The 21,829-nt window shown below is 39.4% G+C and overlaps 1 protein-coding gene across 2 annotated transcripts in view; it reads left to right on the forward strand.

Annotated features, from left to right (window-relative positions):
• The window catches only part of agap3 (ArfGAP with GTPase domain, ankyrin repeat and PH domain 3), a 180,649-nt gene that overhangs the window by 79,396 nt on the left and 79,424 nt on the right, over window positions 1-21,829 (forward strand). For both annotated transcript variants that reach the window (XM_084731420.1, XM_084731419.1), the window contains exons 2-3: window positions 9,786-9,844; window positions 16,116-16,203. In XM_084731420.1, the coding sequence (XP_084587546.1) occupies window positions 9,786-9,844; window positions 16,116-16,203 (147 nt within the window). The remainder of the gene's footprint in view (window positions 1-9,785; window positions 9,845-16,115; window positions 16,204-21,829) is intronic.

Genomic DNA, 21,829 nt, shown 5'->3' on the forward strand with positions numbered 1-21,829 from the left:
AGCACAGTGTTTAAAGGTTAACTCTGACAGTGGTGTTAGGTTGTCCAGTTGCCTGGAAGAGCAGGCAGAGGCAGGCAAATATTTGTTACTCTCTGAATTAATAACTGTGATTTGCTATGTTTGGTGCGTCAAGCTTCGATTTCACACCTTCGCATGGAGACCTAATTATTCGACCATGACTGCCTAAAGGAATAGTTCAGATTATTTGATATGGGGTTGTACAAGGTACCTATCCATAGTCAGTGTGTTAAGTACAGTGGATGGCTATCGACACACCCCCAGTAAAGAGAAACAGAAAGGAGTGCCAGTACAATTAATATACTGTTATAGACAGGGTCAGCAACAAAAGTATTTTATCTGCTCAAAAAGGTCCACCTTAAAAATCATATCAGTTTAAGTGGACACTATATCTTGAATATTTCCCTTTCTGTTTCTCCAAACTAAGGCACGCCAACCAGCATCTACTGTAGGTTATAAACTATCATTAAAAACCTCATACAACCCCACTTTAAACAATCCAAATTACCACTTAATGTCTTCTACTAATGTAAGGTCACACATATCCTGTAGTCATTCTATTTAAGCCAACCTTTGAACCAGCAAAGCAGATAGTTCATTCTCATACTAGTGTAACCTCATAATGGGTCTTGAGGTCAACCTTGTTGGGCTGCCAGTCTGTTTGTATTCTCACATGTCAAGTTACCAAGGTTACCATGCCTTGTGGTGGTGTGTCAAGTGGTATTTGTCCATTTATTCCACTGCAGTCAGTCAGTCAGGCATCAGGAATGTAGGTGTGCCGATCAGCCTGTGCAAAGCTAGGTGTTCAATGCCCTGGGAGGGACTCAGCGCCTGTTGCTACCTGCCTAAGTGTTTGCTCCTAAATTGAATCCAGAAAGCTGAATCCCCGCCCCAAACTAAGCACACACACAAACGCATGCACACACTCACCTCAAGTGTTTCCAGGTGATGACTTTTAAATCTTGTGTGTGTGTGTGTGTGTGTGTGTGAGGGAGGTTTTGGGGGATGGTAGATGAGGGGTTTGAGGTGTGCAGGGCTGTGTCCCCACCCCCACCTGTGGATGAACAAAGCCACTCTGTCATGCCGGTGGAGGCATGAGTGATCAGTGAACCGTGAGAGGTGAGATGGGGGCTCTCTGGAGGTCTTTGGGTTGGAGGAGGGGTGGCTTGTCATGAGGTCTTGGTGGTCAGCAGTGCACTTATCTAGTGATGGTTGAAATATTTGGAATGGGACTCCAGAGAGAACTCTGTGATAAATCTCAGTATAAGGTGTCAGCAGGATCCAGGAGACAGAAAAGTGCTCACTGATGCGTATTTACTCTGACTCGCCTCAACTTGCCAGTACCTATTGACAGTTTAAAGAAAATCCCCCGTGTGTGATCCTTTATCTTGAATCTGACATGAAATGTTTTCATGAGGATGGAATTCCCTTCGCTTCCTGCTATGTCTCATTTGATCCTCTGAATTCTTGCTTGTAGTAGGAATTGGTCTGCTTACTTCAGAAATACGCAGATTGAAAATTAATCTAAAAGATGCATTTCCTTATTTCATTCATATCAGCAGGGGAGGATGAGCCAGACTCGCAGTAGGTAATTATGCTGAAGACAAATAGACATTTTCAAGGAAATTGGGACAAACAGTAACACAGTGTGATAATGGCCTCTCACCTGCTACAGATATGAAATGAGGAGACAGCAAGACATTGAATAATCACTGAGTGATACAGTCTGAGCATGAGCAGAGGGAAATCTGTTAATAACTGAATATAACTCATATTTGAGCATCTGCCACTGCTAATCTCAGCGAGGGTAAATCTTGTTTTTCAGGACTGTGGTTCAGGAGGTGAGCAGCATCCTGCTGTTGTAAGAGACAGTAAACTTTTCAGCCAACAAGTCTACAAACTGTTGTTCGTTTGAAGTTTGAGAGAGGGTCTGTAGTTTGTATTAGTGATGCCATGGTGAGCAGATTTTCCCACTGGTTAATGCATGGCTTTGTTAAATTTGGTCAATTATAGGATTCTAAGGTCTATTATTTCTGTATAACAGACAGTTTCTGTGTAGAACAGACTGCAGTTATGGACACAGTTCAAATCACAGACTCTGGAGGACCATTAAAATAATTTTTTACATTATTATTTTGTGCTTTTTTTTAACTATTTTTTAAGTAGGTCACCATGTAATAAGTGAGCAGGTCATTATTGTGAAATAAAATGTGGTGCAGAGGTCTTAAAAATCCCTGAAGGTAGAGGAGACATTATATTACATTACTGTTTACTTAATAAACTCATGACAACACAAGTGTTAGCAATTACACAGGACTTTTTAGAAGTAAAGATTAGATCAACAAGCTTTAATATATATAATTTTAGAACATCTTCTTTAATGTTAGGGGCCAAATCATATAAATATAATCTCTTTCGGTCATCACTTACGGCCCACTAGTGTGTGGTGGCATCTGTATTTGCAGAGACCCTGCCCTTTGCTTGTATTTCCATATTTTCTCATTGTTTTGCTGTGCTGAGGATGTTTCACCAACCCACAATGTTGGTGTTTGATGTCTCGATGCTCTTACAAACAAGTCAGACAAATCAAAATGACTCTACCTTTTAAGAGAAAACTTGAAGCGTTTGTGCAACCGTCACTGATCTTTAGATCTTTCTCTTTCTTTGAACAAAACAAATGCTTAGACAGGTGGCTCATTATTAAGTTTCAAATTGCAGGTCACCCCAACAACTGTAGCTACAATTCTAAAATAACGTTAAGTTTAAGTTCACAAGGGTTGTCGGGTTTCGCCAAGTTAGCATGAGCTAGTGCCTTCATGGTCATATGCTGTATATAACAACATAATACTTTTATGTCTGCCTGTAGCCCACCACTGTTTGGTGATGCTGGTGCTCTGTGTAATTGCCTTCCAACAGATTTCAGTCTGTGCAATCATATCCAGTTGTCAAACAACCTCATGTCAGGCTGTGATTATACAGCTTTATGCTTGAAATCTGACTCCTGCTACTCTGTGCTGCAGCTCTGCTGCTGCTGCTGTACAGAGCAGACACTCTCAGTTTATATTATTTTAATGTTTGTCGACAACGTATTGATAACGCTTAGATTGTGGGCACAATGGGCAACTAATGTAATCAGTACACACTGCTACACCAACTAGCACGGCGAGTTTAGTTTTGAATGTTGTTCATCACTTTGTGCAGTTTTTCTTCTTAATTCACACTTAATTGTTTTCATCAGTTTGTTCACTTGCACTTGTTTTTGGGTAGAGAAAAAAGATAAGCTACATCTGACACATTCCTCTCTAAACTCCACAAATTGAGTCAGTCAACCCGGGCGCTGCACTGCAAGACATCTTAAAACCTAATTTGCAAATCTCATGTTAAATGAGAATCCTGTTTGAACTGGGGCGTCCAATTTATTTTTGGGGAAGTGATCAATGCCTGTCTGCAGACAACACAAGGCTTTAAGAGCTTTAAGTAGGCCAGGCCATCCAGACCGCATTAGACTTGCATGGCGTAAAGATTTTTACCTCGTTCTCTGCTGATTGTGTTTGTCACTTACCTCCTTTGATAGAAAAAAAAAGAGGTTGGTGTTAGGGAGCTCAGAACAGTGGAGATAAGAGCTCTGACTGTGTTGTTCGCTGTGTAAATGGCTCTGGAGAACAGCGCACAAAGGGAAGATGATATAGGACCGTTTTCTCAAGACAGGCATGATAAAAGTAGTCAGACAGGCCAGGGAATGTCGGTTGGTCATGAGGTTGGCAAATAAGGGAAGTAGAAATACTAATTGCTAGCTAAATTCTCACTCTGTAATTTATGACAGTGGGAAAGCATGGTTGGAAAGTCCGTCAGAGCTAGAGTGGAAATTTAGACCTCAAGGTTGTCCTCTCTCATTCCAAAAACCACTTCACATTCACAGCACGTATGTATGCACACGCACACAACCATATGCACAGGGTTTTTGCTCTCATTGCATTTTCTTTTCTCATGAAATGGAATAAGTTGGGGGGGGGTGATTGTGCTTCGCTACCCTCAGACTGAATGGTCATTTTTATCTGAGTAGACATGAGCAGTGAAGTGAAAAACCTAACAAACAAGCTGGCAACGCACTTTTCCCCTCGCTGAGACAAAGACACTGGTGTCCTCTCCATAGGCATTCTGGGACACAGTAATGGTGGGGATGCTCATTTTTAAAGCATGACGTAACACCCGGCACATGGATTCAATTAGGGCTTTTTTTTAAAAAAAAAAAAGCAGGATAACAAACTGGTTGTACTGTATGTGCCTCCAGGATGGCAGAAGTGGGACATCGTCTCTATCACATTTCCTAAAAAGCAGTGGTGGTACATTTACTCAAGTATAATTTTGAGGTACTTTACTTGAGTTTTTTCATTTTAAGCCTCTTCAACTTGGCTACATTTCATAGGGAGATATTATACTACTACATTTAAATGACAACTTTACTAGTGTGGCTTTGTGATATGACCAAAATCTCATATCCTGATGTAGGTAATTGGATATCCAGATAACAATACATATCACAATATATAGTTTATATATAATTACCACATGGAAAGGCACACATTTTTAATTATGTGCTCGACAAATGAAAGGCACTTTGTCATATTTGATTACTGTTTTGTTTTTATTTAGAACCTTTCTTAGACATGAATCTTGTGTAGTTGGTTTGAGTCTGTGGCATAATTTACAAAGTACAACTCTCTGGTCTGTTTCTGACTTTTCATACCCAAGCCAAGTCCATGCAACAGAAGTAACCCCTCTTTTTGGTACAAGCTCCTTGTTTTGTTTTTTCTGTGTCACGTTCGCTCTCCTCTGCGTTTGTTTGTGTTGCCTTCATGCAGATTTCCTGCCTGCATCCATGGCGTGCAGAAAAATGTAAAGTGCCGTCCAAATGATGAAAAGTATTTGTGTAAAGATTGTGATTTGCGACACAGCGTAATAACAAACCACAGCAGAATACAATATGAAACAGTAGATATTTTTCTATTGTTACATAATATACATTGTCATATTTCTCAGCCCTTGTTATTTTTAGATGAAGATTTTACAAAATGGATAATATGACAAGATTCAGTCACATTTCAGGTGTCTGTGACATGTAAACAGGCCCATCAAGAACAACTTATGACTTGCATCACTGACAGTACAATTTATATGCATTTGCATGAAAAGTAAATTATTGTTGTGATTAAAATACAGAAAAGCCGGGGTACAGAGAGAACGTGAAAATGAAAGGAGCAGAGAGGCAATAGGCAGCAGGTAAAGCTGAGCAAAGGTGAGAAGCTAGGCGGACTAGCAAATAAAACTTGCTTAACCTTTAAGTAACGTTGGCACGTTCCCTTAACAATATTTTAAGGACTGCTGCTGCACTGCCCTTATAAGGCTATTATACTACAACCTGCTCATGCTGGAGTGGGTATGGATGAGGGGCCCAATTTGGAAAATTTTTGTCCCCCTGTCCATGATTCTTAACGGCTGACCTGCTAACCATCAATATAAAGCAGCTTGAAGTCCACCTGCAACAGCAACAGTACTGTGTTGATGCTTCAGTATTAATAATCTAATGTCAATGTCAGTGTCAAGCATAATACTTAATTAGTCAGAGGGGCCAAACCAATACTTTTACGTCAATACTTAAATCACATTTTACTGCTAATACTTATGTACTTTTACTTGAGTAGGACTTTTATGAAGGCTTTTAGTTGTAATGGAGTATTTTACATTGCTGTGTTGTTACTTTTACCTAAGAAAAGTAACTGATAGGGCTTAACTTAATTGAATATTAATTTGATTAAAAATGATTTCGGCTTTGAACAATTCAATGAACACAATCATTTGCATTATTGATGTGTAAAGTGCATGCTCCCTTTTAAGGAAACTCTGCTGCATATGAAATTGAGTGCGTTTCACCCTGCAGCGGCAGCCTGTGTAAAATTTCCTGAAGGTTGCAGCTGCAGTCCAGAGTAGAGGAGTAATATACAGCAGAGAGCAGACAAGCAAAAGGAAAATTGGATGTCTGGAGCAGAAGGAGAAGAGCTAGTCCCTCTTTCTTGTCCAGTAGTTCCTCAGACATCCATAGCTCCATGAAAGTGTTGCTATGTCGATGTAAATTTTGGGTAAAAAGTTTACCACAATTTTATTTATATTTTGCTTCATGGAGATGTACAGTGAATAAGGACCAGTTTTATTTTAATGCACAGTTTTGCACGTTAGCAGCAATGTAGCACAACATGGAAATAAAAGCAGTGCTCTGTTTATTTAAATGTGAAAGTGCAATAAAAATATTTTTCTCTAAAATCAATGAATAATGATGATAAATAATAATTTTGGCCATAATCTTGCAGCCCTAGTGTTTGACTTCTTCCTCCACGTCTGCTATAAAAGACTTGTCTGATTGTTGTGAAAAATTGCATGGGTGTAAGGTGCTGTCCAATTTTGTGTGAAAGCTTTTAATGTCCTCTTGCTTTCTTCTTTTCAGTGTTTTTTGTCCTTGAAAGCATAAGTGGTGTTACGGTCAATGATAAGGAGAATCTACTGTTCCAAAAATGCAGCGCTCGTCAGCAGCCAACAGCTCAAGTTCTGCGTTGGCCTTTGATATCACTTAATTTTCCTGGATAGTCATCTATGTATTGGTTTTTGTTTGAATGTTTCCCACTTTTGAAAGATTGATAATGTGGAAATTTGTCTGTATCTGCTTCTGCAATGGGACTCTTGTGTGTATGAACCACTGTCTGCTCTGTCAGCAGCTAATGACGTACTACTGGAACCATCAGCTTAGGATTTTTTGTGCTCATTTCTGACTGTATGCTTAAGGACCTCTTGTAGTGGCTGTGATTCACATTTTTTGAAAAACCTATTTTATCGACTGCTTTGTTTTATGCTGAGTGCAGACTCCACACTCCTCTGGCAGGGGCTGCAAGTCATCAACAACTGCCAGGCTAAAAACAAGGCTCACCTAGTCTGTTGCAGACCACAGTTTGGATTTTGTCCTTGCTCAAAAGTTGACATCCATAGAAAAGTTTTGTTTCTTAAACTGGAGCATCTCCAGATTAATCCCATACCAATATGTCATGAGCCACTAAAGTGGCTGCTGCTGTATGTAGCTGCTATGCGTCTGGCAGTTGTGGTGACATTGCAGAAGGTGCTTCACCATCTCTGTTGTTTCTGTTTATTTCTCTATTCATACATTTTTTGTAAATGTTAGATACTGCAGCAAGTGGTGAAGACTGTAACCTTTCACTGTATTTGTCTAATTGGTAGTTGTGGCTGCTACCTTTTTTATCAACCCTCCAATTACGTGAAAAATAACACAGTATAAATAAAAATCATCACATGAAGTACAAAGAATACATCTGAAAATAACAGGTCGGCACAAAACGGCAGGAAATCTGAGAAAATGAGGCAACGGCCTTATCTGATGAGAGAGTTGTAACCTGCATTCAGTTTCCTGCAGAGGAGAACTGAATCAGATGGGTGTCTTCTTCTTCTCCTTCCTCTTCACTCATGTTCCGACATGTCAAACCCACACTGTGAGGGCTTAACGTGAGGCGTGCTGTTTTAAAGACTACTCTGCTCCTCCACACAATGCTCGATGAAAGGCCCTTCTGTTAGGGATGCACTCTTCTCCTCTCCCACAACAAGTGAGACATCCAGAGCAGCACGAGCCTCTTTGTAAATGGAGGTCAGAAATAAGTAAACATTTTAGCATTTGAGTTGTTTTTTTTTATCTAATTGTAGTACATAAAGGAATTTTTGGCTCAGGTCTGCTCAGCTCTGAGTCATTCGCTCTTTTAGCATGCATTTTTGAGAGAAAATGGTGTCTCATGGTGACAGTAGGTACCTTAATATTTCTGCTGTCATTCTTCTTGTATTAGAAACGCCTCGGGCACAAAGGGGGAAACCGCTGTTGCTACAATAAACAGGCTTACTGTAATGATGACTCGCTGTTTTCTGAAGGCTTTAATTGTTATGGTGTAGACATGTGGAGGGTTCACTTGGTATTACACACCTTGTTGCCTGGAGACAAGGAGTCTATAGTCTCGTATTAGAGATGGTATCTACTTCTTGGGGGGCTCAGATGGTGAGGAAGCCGTGATCCAGAACAGGAAGGTGGTCTTTGTTCTAATAGCTGTTATGACACACAGTCGTGTACTCCATCTCTGTGGGAAACAGGCACAGCTTGCGGAGTCGTCATGTGCGTTTTTAGTTCAGACAGTTTGTGTCGTTGTTCGTGGTGCTCCATTTCCCAGTGCCCGTGTTCAAAGTGTGATTATCCAGTCAAAGTCTCCAAATGTCACTGCAAAACCAAACAAGTTGAATCAAGCCCGATAATCGCGGTCTCTTAAAATGCATTAGCTTAATCCCATTCAGAGATTTCACTGTGTTGAAACATTATATTGAAATCGTCTGCACAGGCTGTACCTACCACATGTTTGGTGCTTACCAATTCCCTCTTGACAGTTTTGTGTTTTAGAAGTTGTAAACACATAAACAAAACTGGATCAGAGCAAATCATTCAAAAGGAGAAATAAATCTTCATTGATTGGTTGTTTCTTTGAATGTGTAGGTCTGTAACTTATAATTAGTTTGGATGAATCTGCTGATTACTTTCTTAATCAATTGTTTGTAGGGCTGTGGATTGGATTTAGATTTGGCTATTATATATCAATATTTGACTATTTGTTCCTTTTTTCTTACAGACTATCAAGCTATGCTTTATCAACCCAGCATATTTTTTAACGGGGGTTGGTGGCCTTCTGACACTAGATATCAAACAAAAGCCAGAAACTATATCATACTAAGTTGTTGTAAGCTGCAAATTCACCATTTCCTTTTTATGACTGAAAATTTGACCTTTTTTCAGTTTTTATACACAGAATATTTAGCAATTCTAACAGACAAAAACAAAATTAAAATTAAACACCAACAATAATCCTATAAGATGTAATAACACAACTTAACTAAACAAAAGAAAAGAAAAATCAGTGACTAAATACGAAAATAAGAAAATAACTCCCACCAATGACCCTTTGCTCCACATCATTCCTCACTCTCTCTCCCCTTTCCTGTCATATCATCAACCATTCTACGAAATCAAAGGCAGAAAAATAAGAAAACCAGCTAATGTCCACCTGACAACACTTTGTGTTCTAAATGTTTTGTTCTCCCCAGATAACTGTTGATTTGTTGCAGCTCTAATGTGTGAAGTTGTTTGAATCCTCATTTGGAATAAAGTACAATGAAAAATATGAAAGGAACAATTACTTCACCGTGAGAGTATAGCGTCAAAAAGTATGCCAATTTGAAAGGCCGTATCTTTGACAATTTGTTCCGTTTAACATCAGCAGGTTTGGTACAGCATGACGCTGCAAGTACATGAAGGTTTTACACAATCCCACTGGTTAACTGTTGAGTTTTTGTGTGCATGAAATAAAAGATGGCAGGGAAAAACTAGGTGCAATGACACTGAGCTGTCCTTTTAAAAATTATCACAAAAATCAAGCCACCAGACTGTAGATAGGCTCTGTCAAATCTATAGGACAGTAGAAAAATCCATCATAAAACTTGTTGCACACACTGCAGGTAGTCCATAAATTGTAACTGTAAAGTCACTTTACCATCATCCAATGGGAATATTGTTAGTTCCATATCATCTGCAGGCTAACTGGGGTCAAATGGAACACAGACAGATGGATTACCTCTCCGTTCTGCTTGACCCAATTTCTTTTTTGTCTTTTCCTCTTTAGACTCTTTCGTCAACAGCCAGGAATGGACATTGAGTCGGTCAGTGCCAGAGCTGAAAGTGGTGAGTAACTTTTTTTTTATATTCCTAACAGTCCCTCTGCGGCTTCGGTTTCATCTTACTGATAGATGTAAATGTCAGTGGGAAAGCGTGTTCTGTCCATGTTACACTGCTTCTGCGTTTTACATGAGAGGGAACAGTTGAGAAGTTGGCCGGACTTTTGCCTGGCACGTAGTGGGTGATTTTTAATGAGATGCGTTGGCATGGAGATGGCAGGGTGGCTTGCAGCAGGACGCGAGATGAGTGACAGTTTTGGGCTAGACTAGTGACACATCCTGGGTCTGATCCCACCCGCCAGTGAAGCACACACACAGCCACTGCCAAATGCACAACTAACATCCTCACATGATTTAATGCCTTGCACCCGCAAAGACGAGCGGCCTTGAAAAACGGCACTCCACCGTTCTGACAGCTGATATAATATTTCCGTGTTAGGTGAATTCATTGTTGTGGCACCTTGTAAAAAGAGAAAACTTCAATGGAATGAAAAGGGGGAGAATTCACACGGAGCTCAAAGACAAACTTACTTTTTTTTTTTTGCTTCAAACACTTAAAACGCATCTGTTTCCTTTTTATGTTTCCAAGGTGTTAATTGGCAGCTTCCACACAGGGGTTTCTGTTAAATGGACCCGGAAAAGACTGAATTAAATGTCTCGAAATATCTATCACTCCTTTCAAAATGTTCAAAGCGTAGCAGCTCAGCGATAATGTCACACTGAAAAGAAGTTGGTCATGTGTCACAGAAGCTTTTTATGATAAGGATTTTTTTTTTCTTTTTCATGCTGCAGTAATAATCATGAGAGCCGCGGTCAGAACATTTCTAGTAGATCAGCTGAAATGATGACAGGGTGAGAAAACATCTGCTACAACAGTCACTCCACATGCAGTCTGTATCCTGACATGTTATCCAGATAAGGAAAAATGCGTGTCAATGCAAGATGTAAGCACACAATGATCAGAACGTGATCTGTCCGACCACATCTGGAGGTAGTCTTTGCAACTCGCAAATATGTCTCGTATCCAGATTGTATCTTGATAATGATTTAACCTGATAATATTTACACCTGGTATTAATTTGTGTCTCCACTGTCCACACTGAGATCAGTTTTGCCAACTGAAAGCAGCGAGCACGAGCTCTAAAGGTTGCCAGATGATCTCATTGTGCATAAAGCTTAGTGGTTTTATTGGTTGTAGTGGGAGAGAGATCACCAACCATATCAAATGCAAGAAATCTAGAGCCAAATAATAACAAACTCATTAGAGCGACATTGTATATTTTTAAAAACTTTTTTATGTCAAATATACAAAGGGGAGCAGAAGCTCTAACAAGCTATTTAACTATTTATTTCCACATTTAATATCTTATTCTTTTACAGATTAATTACTTTTTATGACTCTGTATAGGAAAACCCGAGATCCACAAAGAAAGAGCAAACAAACTCTTTATATATTACAAGCTGTAGGTACATCTGAATCTAGACAGAAATGAGAGAATCTCACTCGCACTTTGATAAGTTCCAGTCCAGCATCAACGTAACCATAGAAACTCACTTCAACTGAACTCCCACTTGCTACAGAGAGCGGTGTCCTCCTGCCACGCACGCCACTCTGACTGCATACACGCGGCGCAAGAGAGGGAGACCCTGGTGCTGCTGGAAGAATAAGTTGCTAAATTTGTCGCTAGTTGCTTAAAGGGTCCGAAAAGTCGGCATATCTGGTGAAAGCCTCCCACGTTGTTATATGTGTATTGAAAATGCGTGTGCATTTACACTTGTGAGGTGGTTTGGCTGTCCTTAATCCATCTTGGGTGCATTTTCACCTGTGCTTTCATGTGATCAAACACCATCCAACTGCAATCAGATCACCAAAAATGTATGATAAAGCAAAGTGTAAAGGAGGTGTAAGTGTTCAGATCTAAAGTAGATGTAAACGTGATCCGTACGACGTGCTGGCATCCGTACACAACACTGATAGAGATATGTTTTTAGCTAACAGAAAATGTGGGTAGCAAGAAGGCTGAAAGAGACATGCCTCAAATTACTGATTATAAATTTATTCTGTCTTATGAAGGTGCCAAAAAATGTGTTATTCAACAGAAATGCTTGAAAATTAAAGCAATATCGGGGTGGGAAATGAATGATATACAGTAAAGGATAACTGTGTGTGCGTCGGTGTTCGCTGTATTCATCTCTGCATCTGATCTGCTGTTAACAAGGCATATAATTTATTTAGTCACAGAATAGCCTACACACTGTACTGTAACACACTGGGACAAACCACACAGTATTTTCCATACAAAGAAATTAATAACTTAATGTGTTATAGTCACTGGATTTACAAGAGGGGACCAATAATTCAGAATTTCTTATAGACAGCATTTCACAAAGTTTGCAGAGTTTCGTCTGACTCAGCAACTCACACAACTCTGAGAGGGAGTCTGAGGCTGATGTGTCGCCCCTTCATACATTATAGTAAAGACTCTGGGGTTTTCGTGGACAAACAAAGACACTTGTAGACATCACTCTAGGCTGTGTGAATAGGGCGAGCAGGTTCCCCACTTTATGTGGGACCGCGCAACATTTTTATCCTTTGTCCTACCGTCCCACATATTGAGCTGATGTCCCACATTTTGACTGGCTGTAGTTTACTACTCAGAGGGTGAGAAAGAAATATTTATTTTTTAAGTTATATAGACATATCAACATTTTAGAGCTGTCATCATTGTGTCACATGGGGAATTTGGTTTGTGGGGATCTGGTCACCCTATGTGTGAACATCAAAACATTTTCCTTTTTTTTTTTTTCCATTTAATAGACAAATTGATTAATTTGGAGAATAACTGTCAGATGAATCAATAATGAAAATAATGTTTAGTTGCATCCCTAAGTCTATAAAATGTAAGAAAATAGTGAAATATGCCCATGACGATTTCCTGAAGCCTAAACTGACATCTTCAAATAGCTTATTTTATCTTACCAAAACTAATTATTACTAAAGGCAAAGAAAAGCAGAAAAATCTCACAATTGAGCAACTGGAAAAAGGAAACGTTTTGTGTCTTTGCTTAAAAATGATGCTTGAATTAAATATTAATCTGCCATTTGACTAATTGATCCAGCTTTACTTAGAGGACATGAAAAGACTGTGGTGCTGGTGAGCATATGGTGACTTTAAGAGTATAAACTGTATTGTACAATGAAGCAACATGCTGTCTTATCATAAAAATAACATATACATATTGTATATATTTTACAGTTCTGATCTTGATGAGAATAACGAGAATGTATTAAAAATACCAGGTGTAAACACAAAGGCAGGATTGTATCGTTTTTTTAGATATAAAATAATTAATGTAACACTAGGGGTAAATGGGGCGAGTGAACTGTGCTCTGGTATTGTCGTTTCATGGTGGCAACTGTGGTCAAGTTTACTGCCATCTTTTTTTCTATTCCAGTGCAAACTTTTTAAATATTTCCCAGATCAAATCTTAACGTCTACAAAGAAAGAAAGGTCTGTGGTGTAAGAGTGCTGATGCAGCTCTTTGGTTTCATGAAGGCTGTATAGCAGCAGGTCACAAAGCCGAACAGTTAAAACAGCAGGAGCACTGGTTCAGTGGTACATTCAAAGTCGATTTTTGTTGACTCATAGCTTTCACCGCACACAGCCTACAACTTTTTCTAACTTCAGTCTTATTCATACTTTATTCTGCTGGGGTACCTCGTGGTGGTGTGTATATATATATTTGAATTATGGAGAGGGTAGGCTGGGAAAGGCCTTAAACAGATCTTTTCTCCTGCGCTTCAAACGTCCCTATAATTAGAACCATACCTGACTCTAACACCCACTAATGATCTAAAGAAGAGGAGGGCGATGGTGGGTAGAGGAGGAGGAGGATGAGGAGGAGGAGAAGGAGGAGATGAGGCATGTTGCAGCCTTTGTTCTTCCCAGACATGCTGGCATCATCAGCCCACCCTCCGCCATGCATCACCCTGAAGGCGCTGTAGTTGGGTCTGGTCTAGACACCAGGGAGAGGAAGCGGGGGAAAAGACTGCAACCAAACTGAATGTATGTGATGAGGACTTTCCTTAAAATGATTCAGCCACACACAGCCTGGTTTCAGGGTTTTTGCTCCTCAACGACAAACCATAATGAACTTTCCATTAGTTTTTTGTTTGATTTGCTACATCCTGGCAGCAGTTTGTTTCAGTTCCTGCCAGCGTGCAATTAAAATCTACTTAATGAGAATAAATGCATCACAATGAAAACTGAGTCACTTTTTCTACTTTGTGGAATAGTTGCATTTTTTAGGGCATATCCTAATATAAAATCATTTAAAAGAATGGAGCCAATATTCATTTTATACACTAAACACAACAATGTTGCTACTAAGGCACCAGTTCCTTTATAGTTGGTACCTACCAGACAGCATCACAACACAGTTTACGGTGCCTCATTTCAGTGCCACACACTTGAGCTGTCGATTGAAATAGTTGCCCTCAGGTATGAACGTTACAGGCGCATCACTAAATTGCGACTTCACATGAAGCAGCACTTTCTTTACGTGGCTCCGGCAACAGGTAGCCTTTTGCTGCCATTAGCTACCGTCTACCTTAAACACTGTAAAAAGCCAGGTTTAACGGTGTAAAGTGGTGCCGTATTTCACTCAAAAGGATCCCAACACTGAACAAGATGATCAACAAATGTTTAAAAACGGTTGCGTGCAAAGGGGGACAAGCATCTGGCAACACACTTGAAAGCAGAAGGATGCACCGTGCTCGACTGCTTGTGTGACCGCGTGCCAAACTCCAGCCATGGGGTGCACAGTTATAAAGCACTAGATGTGATATTTCATAATGACTTGACATTTATATCGATGACGGCGAGATCGCTGATGATGATGATGACAGAAGCATTTCCTCAGGTTCTAAAAATATGATATGGTCGCCTGATATGGTTCTGTTGGTAGACCGTTTCCTCCCCCAAGTACGGAGGCTGTGAGTCCTCCGCAGCGGCCGTAGGTTCAACTCCTTCCTGCGGCCCTTTGCTGCATGCCATCCCCCGACTCTCCCTCCTCCTTTCCTGTTTTCACTTCGGCTGTCCTGTCTAAAATAAAGTTAGCCTCATGAAGGTATATCTGCAGAAGAATTGCTGAAGTTTGTAGAATAACAACAAAATATTTATATAGCTGTTATTAATACTGTAACAGTTATTCAGTGTTAAGTAATTGTAGGTGGTTAAGGTTTTATTTATTATGTGAATTTGATATGTAAATTAAAGTGTTTTGTATTAATTTACATCTATTTAACAGTTGATATATTGTTCAATTTCAAGTCCAGATTTTCCGTAGCAATGAAAAAGTCATACTTTAATGTTGTCGACTGTCATTTTGTTCTTCTTATATATATATATAAAAAAAAAGGTTCAGGCACTGTTTAGGCACCAGTACTGTTTTAAAAGTATTATTTTAACACAGTTATTGGAAAAAAAACAGACGATACCCAACCCTCATTCCAAAAAACACTAAGCATTTGAAAACCTCTGAATGAGACACAATGATCAACTATCTTTCTCCAGAATTGCGCACTGCTCCTTTAAATTTGGTTGTGAACGAGCTGTGGCCAAGATATGTACTGAGCGGAGCATTTTAGTTGATAAACAGACGTTATTGCAGTGTCATTGCTTGCCGGTGGACAAACAAGTAAAGATTCAAGTCTCTTAAAATGACATTTCTTATTATTTGACAGCATTTTCATGTTAATTATTCTCTTACATGTACAGCAATATAAATATATTTGTAGTTAACTAATATAAAGCAATATGTTGTCAGACGATTTATCTGTTTGGCTCTAATAAGACTGCCGCTGTGAGCAGAAACTGTTTTTAACACCTTTCCCGGTGCATTCAAGGAAATTTGTAAAACAAATATTTGATACTTGTCAGCCAATCAGCAACCTTTTGAATCAAAGAAAATACCAAATTTCTGTTCTTCTTTTCACACTGTTCATGGGAAAATGTTGAATTTCTCATAAAGTAGATCTTGATGTGGTGTTTTATTGTTGGCTGTAATAAAAAGCAAAATAAAAAATAGCTGTTTAACAAAAGAAAAATCTCTGATCTGAGCGAGGTTGAAAGTTTCAGACAAAGTACAAGGACCTTGTGCTTAGAATTTGTTGTTAGGTCGCCATTACGGTCTTTTAATAGCATATGTTTGTGGTTTGTACCTGTCCTGTTATGTCTGACAGTAATAATCACAGTGTTTTGCTCTTGACCTTGCAGGGCATCGTGGGAAATCTGTCCAGTGGAAAGTCTGCCTTGGTCCACCGGTACTTGACAGGCACATATGTGCAGGAGGAATCACCTGAAGGTACGAGTCTCTGACACGTTAAAATAACATCCGTCAGCAAAGATTCAGGTTAATGCAGCATGTGTATTCTGGCTCTTGTTGCCTTAAAGGGACAATTCGTATTTTTGGTGTGGTTGTATGTGGCGCTTATCGATGGTATTACCTACTGTATATGGCAATCGACACACCTCAGATTGTAGAAGCACAGAGGAGTACCAGCACAGAGGCTATTTTTTAAATTTTATTTTATATCTATTTCAGCATAAGTGTGCCAAACTCCATTGGCAGAACACAGGACTTACTGGTCTTACATTGCTTCAGTTATTCATTCAGTTTGTTTCTGTTATTGTGCGACTTAAGTGAATCGAATTTAATCCGCCATATCTGCCGTCCATGCTGGTGCTCCTCTCTATAGCGTGCTGACAGCAATCTGCTGCTGCTACACTGACTATGGATACCTCACACAACCCCACTTCAAATAATCTGAACTATCCCTTTAAATGTCACGCTGCTTAATTGCCTCACAACCTGTCCTGAAGAAGAGCAGAAAGATTCCCGCACACCGTCTCGCTTTCTGCTGATTTATTAGTTATCCGATGTTTCAGTCAGGTTGTGATGAAGGTCGTCCAGTCATAAAATAAATGGCTGCTGACAAGTGAAAACCTTTTATTTGCATAGTTTCATCCTGATAAATTAGGAGAAGCCTTGTTATTAGCCTGATTACAATCTGTTGTGTTTAAAAAGCATTTGATAAGTGAAATTATACAGAAATCTGCAGTCTGGTAAATTAGTTTTCTTTTGTTTTTCCACAAGAAGAAAGTCAAGCATGTTGGCACATTTTGCCAAACTGTACAGAAGGATAACCATATTAGGATATTTACATGAAACATGGTGCTGAGAGTATTTTTCTAATTAGTTTGTATTAAAATGTTGTGTGTTGGATTATTTTAGGCTTCCGGATGCCAGAGTTGATAATTGGCTGAGTTAATTTTTATGAATTTCTTTTTTACTCCTCCTCTACAACTGGCGGGATAATAACAAAGCATAACATTTCCAGTAAATTAGGGCTGCGAGGATTACTCATTGTTAAAAAATGAAGGTAAAACTGAACCTCATCATTTCTCTGGGACTGTGAAATTAAAGTTTTTATCACATTTCATAAAACATTTACTTCCCGGATGTCCTGATGGAGAGCAAGCCAGTTTATCACGTTTAGGAAGGTCTATATCAGAAAGGAACCGCTCGCCATTTTTAGTAAATCTCTTTTTAATCTCTTTGAGATATAGATACATTTTACTAAATGTTAATATTGTATGTGAGACTTGTACATAATACAGTATATATGACAATAAAACAGTACAAGACCCTTGGTATATTAATGCGAAATGAAACTTGTATAATTTGTGCACTTGTAAGTACAAGGCTCTCTATTTTAGTGTGAAACAAACTACTGTTGTGCGATCTGTTAAGATGACCGCTTAGCTTGGAGATGGTTGCAACAGCATATTTCCTGCTCTAACAACCAGGACAGAAAATCATCTGCTAGCAAGACATGTTGACCTACACAAATACTAAGCATGTCACTTAGAAGTCAACAAAACAATGATTAAAACAAAAAAAAAATTTACTCTCATACCAACAAAAGGATTTTTTCAGTAAAGGCAGCAGCAGATGATACTTAGCGTTTTTTGGAATGAGGGTTGGAGGTAATGGAAGATGCTTTTTTAATTACTTTGCCTGTGTTTGATATGACAGCTTAAGTTAGAGCAGGAAAGGGGATGAGAGAGTCGGGGATGATACGCAGCAAAGAGCCACAGACTTGAATCAAACCCACAGCCACTGCAGAGGACTCAACCTCAATTTTTTAACAAGTTTTTCTTTTAATTTCCTTTCCATATGGGTTGAAATTCAGATATTTTTCACTTTTATCAGCAGAATCATAATGAGAATGCCCCCCTCTGGCCTGAAAGGTAAACCCCGCTCTCACAGATCCACAAAGATGTTGGCAAACCCAGAGTTAACTGATGATCTTCGAGGGGTTTGCAGTGTTTCATTTTAGTGTAATTATAGTGAGGATGAGACATGAAGCGCATAATTAGTTTCTGGCATTTCACTGCACCAAGGGAGAAAAATCCTCATAGCTTAATTAGGCCTTGAGAAATCAATGGTGAAAATGCAGGAAAAAAAAACAAAAAACATAACATGCATTGTTGCCATAATCAAGTCAACGTCTGCTCAGAGATGCGCGTATGTTGCCTTTACATTGCGGCGAGTTGCTGTGATACAACATACCTGTAGCACAATTAGCAGCTGCCGGGGGTTTCTTTGTATCTCGTGTGCTTTGACACTGGCTTCATTCCAGATCGGGGTATTTACATTGCGGCAGCGTTGCCCAGCAGAGGAAGGTTCTGCGATGGCTGTTTCTTCAGTGTTTTTTTTTTTTTTTTTTTTTTTGTTCCTGGGCTCTTTTGCTATGATATCTGAAAAAAGGTACTGGGGTGTGTTGCTATGGCAACACCGGATGGAGCTCCGTTGGATTGTGGCTCTGTGTCAAGGTCTAAGCCTCCGTGTAAGCAGAGTATGCTTACTGCGTGTTAACCATGCCTACCAACTTACCGTCTCTCTCTCTCTCTCTCTCTCTCTCTCTCTCTCTCTCTCTCTCTCTCTCTGTAGGCTGTCTGAGAGGTTTATTAGTCGCCTCTTTTTATGGAAGGTTGAGCAACACGTTCAAATAATTCATAATTACCTCTCAAAGTGTTTTAACGCTGAAGAGTACGACAGTCTGCCTTATTTATTCACAGCACAGGCTTTTTGTTTTTTTTATTTTTTCTGTGGATGCATTGTATTGGCTCAGCTCTAAATAAAGACAGCAGCGTCCTGGATGATTATGTAACTGAAATGTTTACTTCAAATTCCATCTAGAGCCGTATGCTTTCATTACAGCTGCTGATTTTAGAGAGACTTTACATGTTCTCAGCCTGTTCTCATGTGTTCATGTGCTGCCGAGCTCCCTACAAACTCCACGTTCTGATAAATCTCTGCTTTTCTGCATCGTTCAGATCGAGTCTCACTGTGTAATGAGATCCTCCTCATCTTTTTTTTTCCTTCTTAAACAGGATTCAGGGACACACAGACACATAGTTTCTCAGTCCTTTGTCTGAATTTCTAAAGCTCTGTGACTTAAGTAAAAAAAAAAAAAAAAAATGAAGCTGGCTGGTGGTACATGAATCTCTCTCTCTTTCTGTGTTACACAACCAGCATCCAGCAGGGCTTGAGAGCCTGTGCAAAAAAGGCTGGGAGAATCCCCTATTTGCCAAGCGGGCTAAAGTGGACTTAACAGGGTGGAAGTGTGGCTCAAGTGGATATGTATTGCTTGCTGAGACAGGAATACCGTCCGCCTATTAAAAATTACAGGACACGGCTACTGTATGGCCCTTACAGCTCTGCTGTGATGCGAGATCTGTAGTTCTTGATATGCTGTTTGAACCGTGTGATGTTGAACCGCCGCTCTATTATCTAATCATACAAGGAGGATCTTAGCTAACATGTCTGCTTATGAAACTCCGAGGAAATCTGATAAATCTAACAGGTTAAGGCAGGGAGAGATAACTGAAAATGTATCATTCAGTCAATATTGATATAAGGCCAGGAGAAAACAGAAGGTTGAATTTAACCACTTTATTTTGAAGTAAATCACCGTACTTTGAATTTAAAGGGATAGTTTGTATTATCTGAGGTGGGATTGTATAAGGTACTTATCAATATGTGATAAGATAAGCTTAGAGGGGCAGCAGTACAGAAACTATAAGCACTGTACTTCTGTGAACGGGGTCAGCCACAACAGAAACTGTGGCCACTTAAAAAAGGTCCGCCTGAAAAAAACCCATGTCTGTTTAAGTGTACGCTATATTTAGATTATTATCACTGCTTTACTTGCTGTCATTACTGCCATTATATAAGGCAAATATTGCCCTCTCCAAACCAACCAATCTACACAGGCAAAATCAATCATTTTATTTCGCCAAGCATACTGGTCTACTGTTGCCTTGATTTGTTAGTTTGTTGATTGTGTGACTTCTGTGAAGCCGAATTATCCTTGTGAAACTCCTAAGTCACACAATAATACAAACTAACTAACATTTTGAGGCAGCGGTAAACCAGAAACTCCTGTGTTCTTCAAGGTAAAATTGCTGATTTGGCCTATGGAGTTTGGTTGGTTTGGAGAGAGCAATGTTTGGCTCATATAATGTTAGTTTCCAGGTGGAAAAGGATGTCTGATGGCAAGGTAAATCAGTGAAAATATCCTAAATATGGCATACACTTAAATTAGTATAGTGATAGTATAGTATTAAGTGACTAAAATATGTTTTATGGTTGTACATTGCTTAGCTGATGTGCTCGTGCTTTTCCAAACAGGGGTTGTGCCAACCAGCATCTACTGTAGGTAACACACTGACTATTGATAAGTACCTCATACAACTGGACTTCAAATAATCCAAACTATGCCATTAATAAAACCCAAAACTGCCATACTGACAAACTGCTCTGACCAATTTCCTCACCAGCTGCAGTCATTTTCTCTCTGATGGTGCAACTGAACAGTACATCTGTTTAATGATCGGCTGCCACTCCTAGCGCGCTCCATTATCGAGGGATATGACAGGCTGTTTATCAGCCAAGGCGTGTTTGTTATGTGCTTTCATGGCGGTTGGCATTTAATGCATGTAAGTGAAACTATGGATGAGAGCAGCAAGTTGTGTTCCTGCCATCTGAATGACCACGCCTCCCTTTGGAGTAAAACAAGCATTGCAAAAGCATCCAGTCAGTGTATGAGTGTGTGTGTGTCTCAGACACTTTTGTCACTGGTTAGTAGTGATGTTACTGAGTTAATGACGTGTGTCGACTGTGCCTGTAGATCGCAGTGAATCAGAAGAGTCTTAGTGATGGTGTAACTTAAGTTTTTACTTAAGAAAAAAATGTCCCCACCATAAAACACCTGCTTTTAGAATGGAGTTTGGCTCAACAGTCTGCAAGAACAGTGTCTTAATGATATGAAAAGTGACAGATGTCAGAAACATATTACCTCAGTAAGGTAGTTGTATATGTCAGGTTTGTCCACTTTGATGGAGGCAGACTGAAAGCAGCCCCGTTTCTTGCATGTTTTTTCTGTGTTACGACACCGAACATGAATTGACAAAGACTAGTATAACTGTTTACTGGACTGGCCAGAGAATTAGGGCTCTTAACAGCTAAAAGGGGTTACATTTTTAAAAATTTTTGTGCATTTAAACTGGCAAAGACCTCAGAATTTGTATTCACTATCAATCAAATTAGAGTGGTTGTTTTCATCCAAAAAGGGGTGGGGGCATACATGGTATGTATGTATGTATACCAGATGGGCTGCTCTCATCCATTGAACATTTTATTCAACTATTTTTAATGCTATTGATGATGTTTCTAATGCTGATACATATCACTATTGTTTTTTTCCAAAGCCTATAACAGGTGTAGTTTTATTCTGCATGCACGTCTGCTGTTTTCAGCATCATGATCATTCTTAGACCTTCAAATTTGTGCATTATTCAATTTCGTCAAATTGCTTTAAGCCTATTTCCGTATTCATAAGGCACAGTTTTCACTCCCAGGG

The sequence above is a fragment of the Lutjanus erythropterus genome, chromosome 12 (assembly GCF_056507025.1).
Source record: "Lutjanus erythropterus isolate fLutEry1 chromosome 12, fLutEry1.hap2, whole genome shotgun sequence".
NCBI lineage: Eukaryota > Metazoa > Chordata > Actinopteri > Lutjaniformes > Lutjanidae > Lutjanus > Lutjanus erythropterus.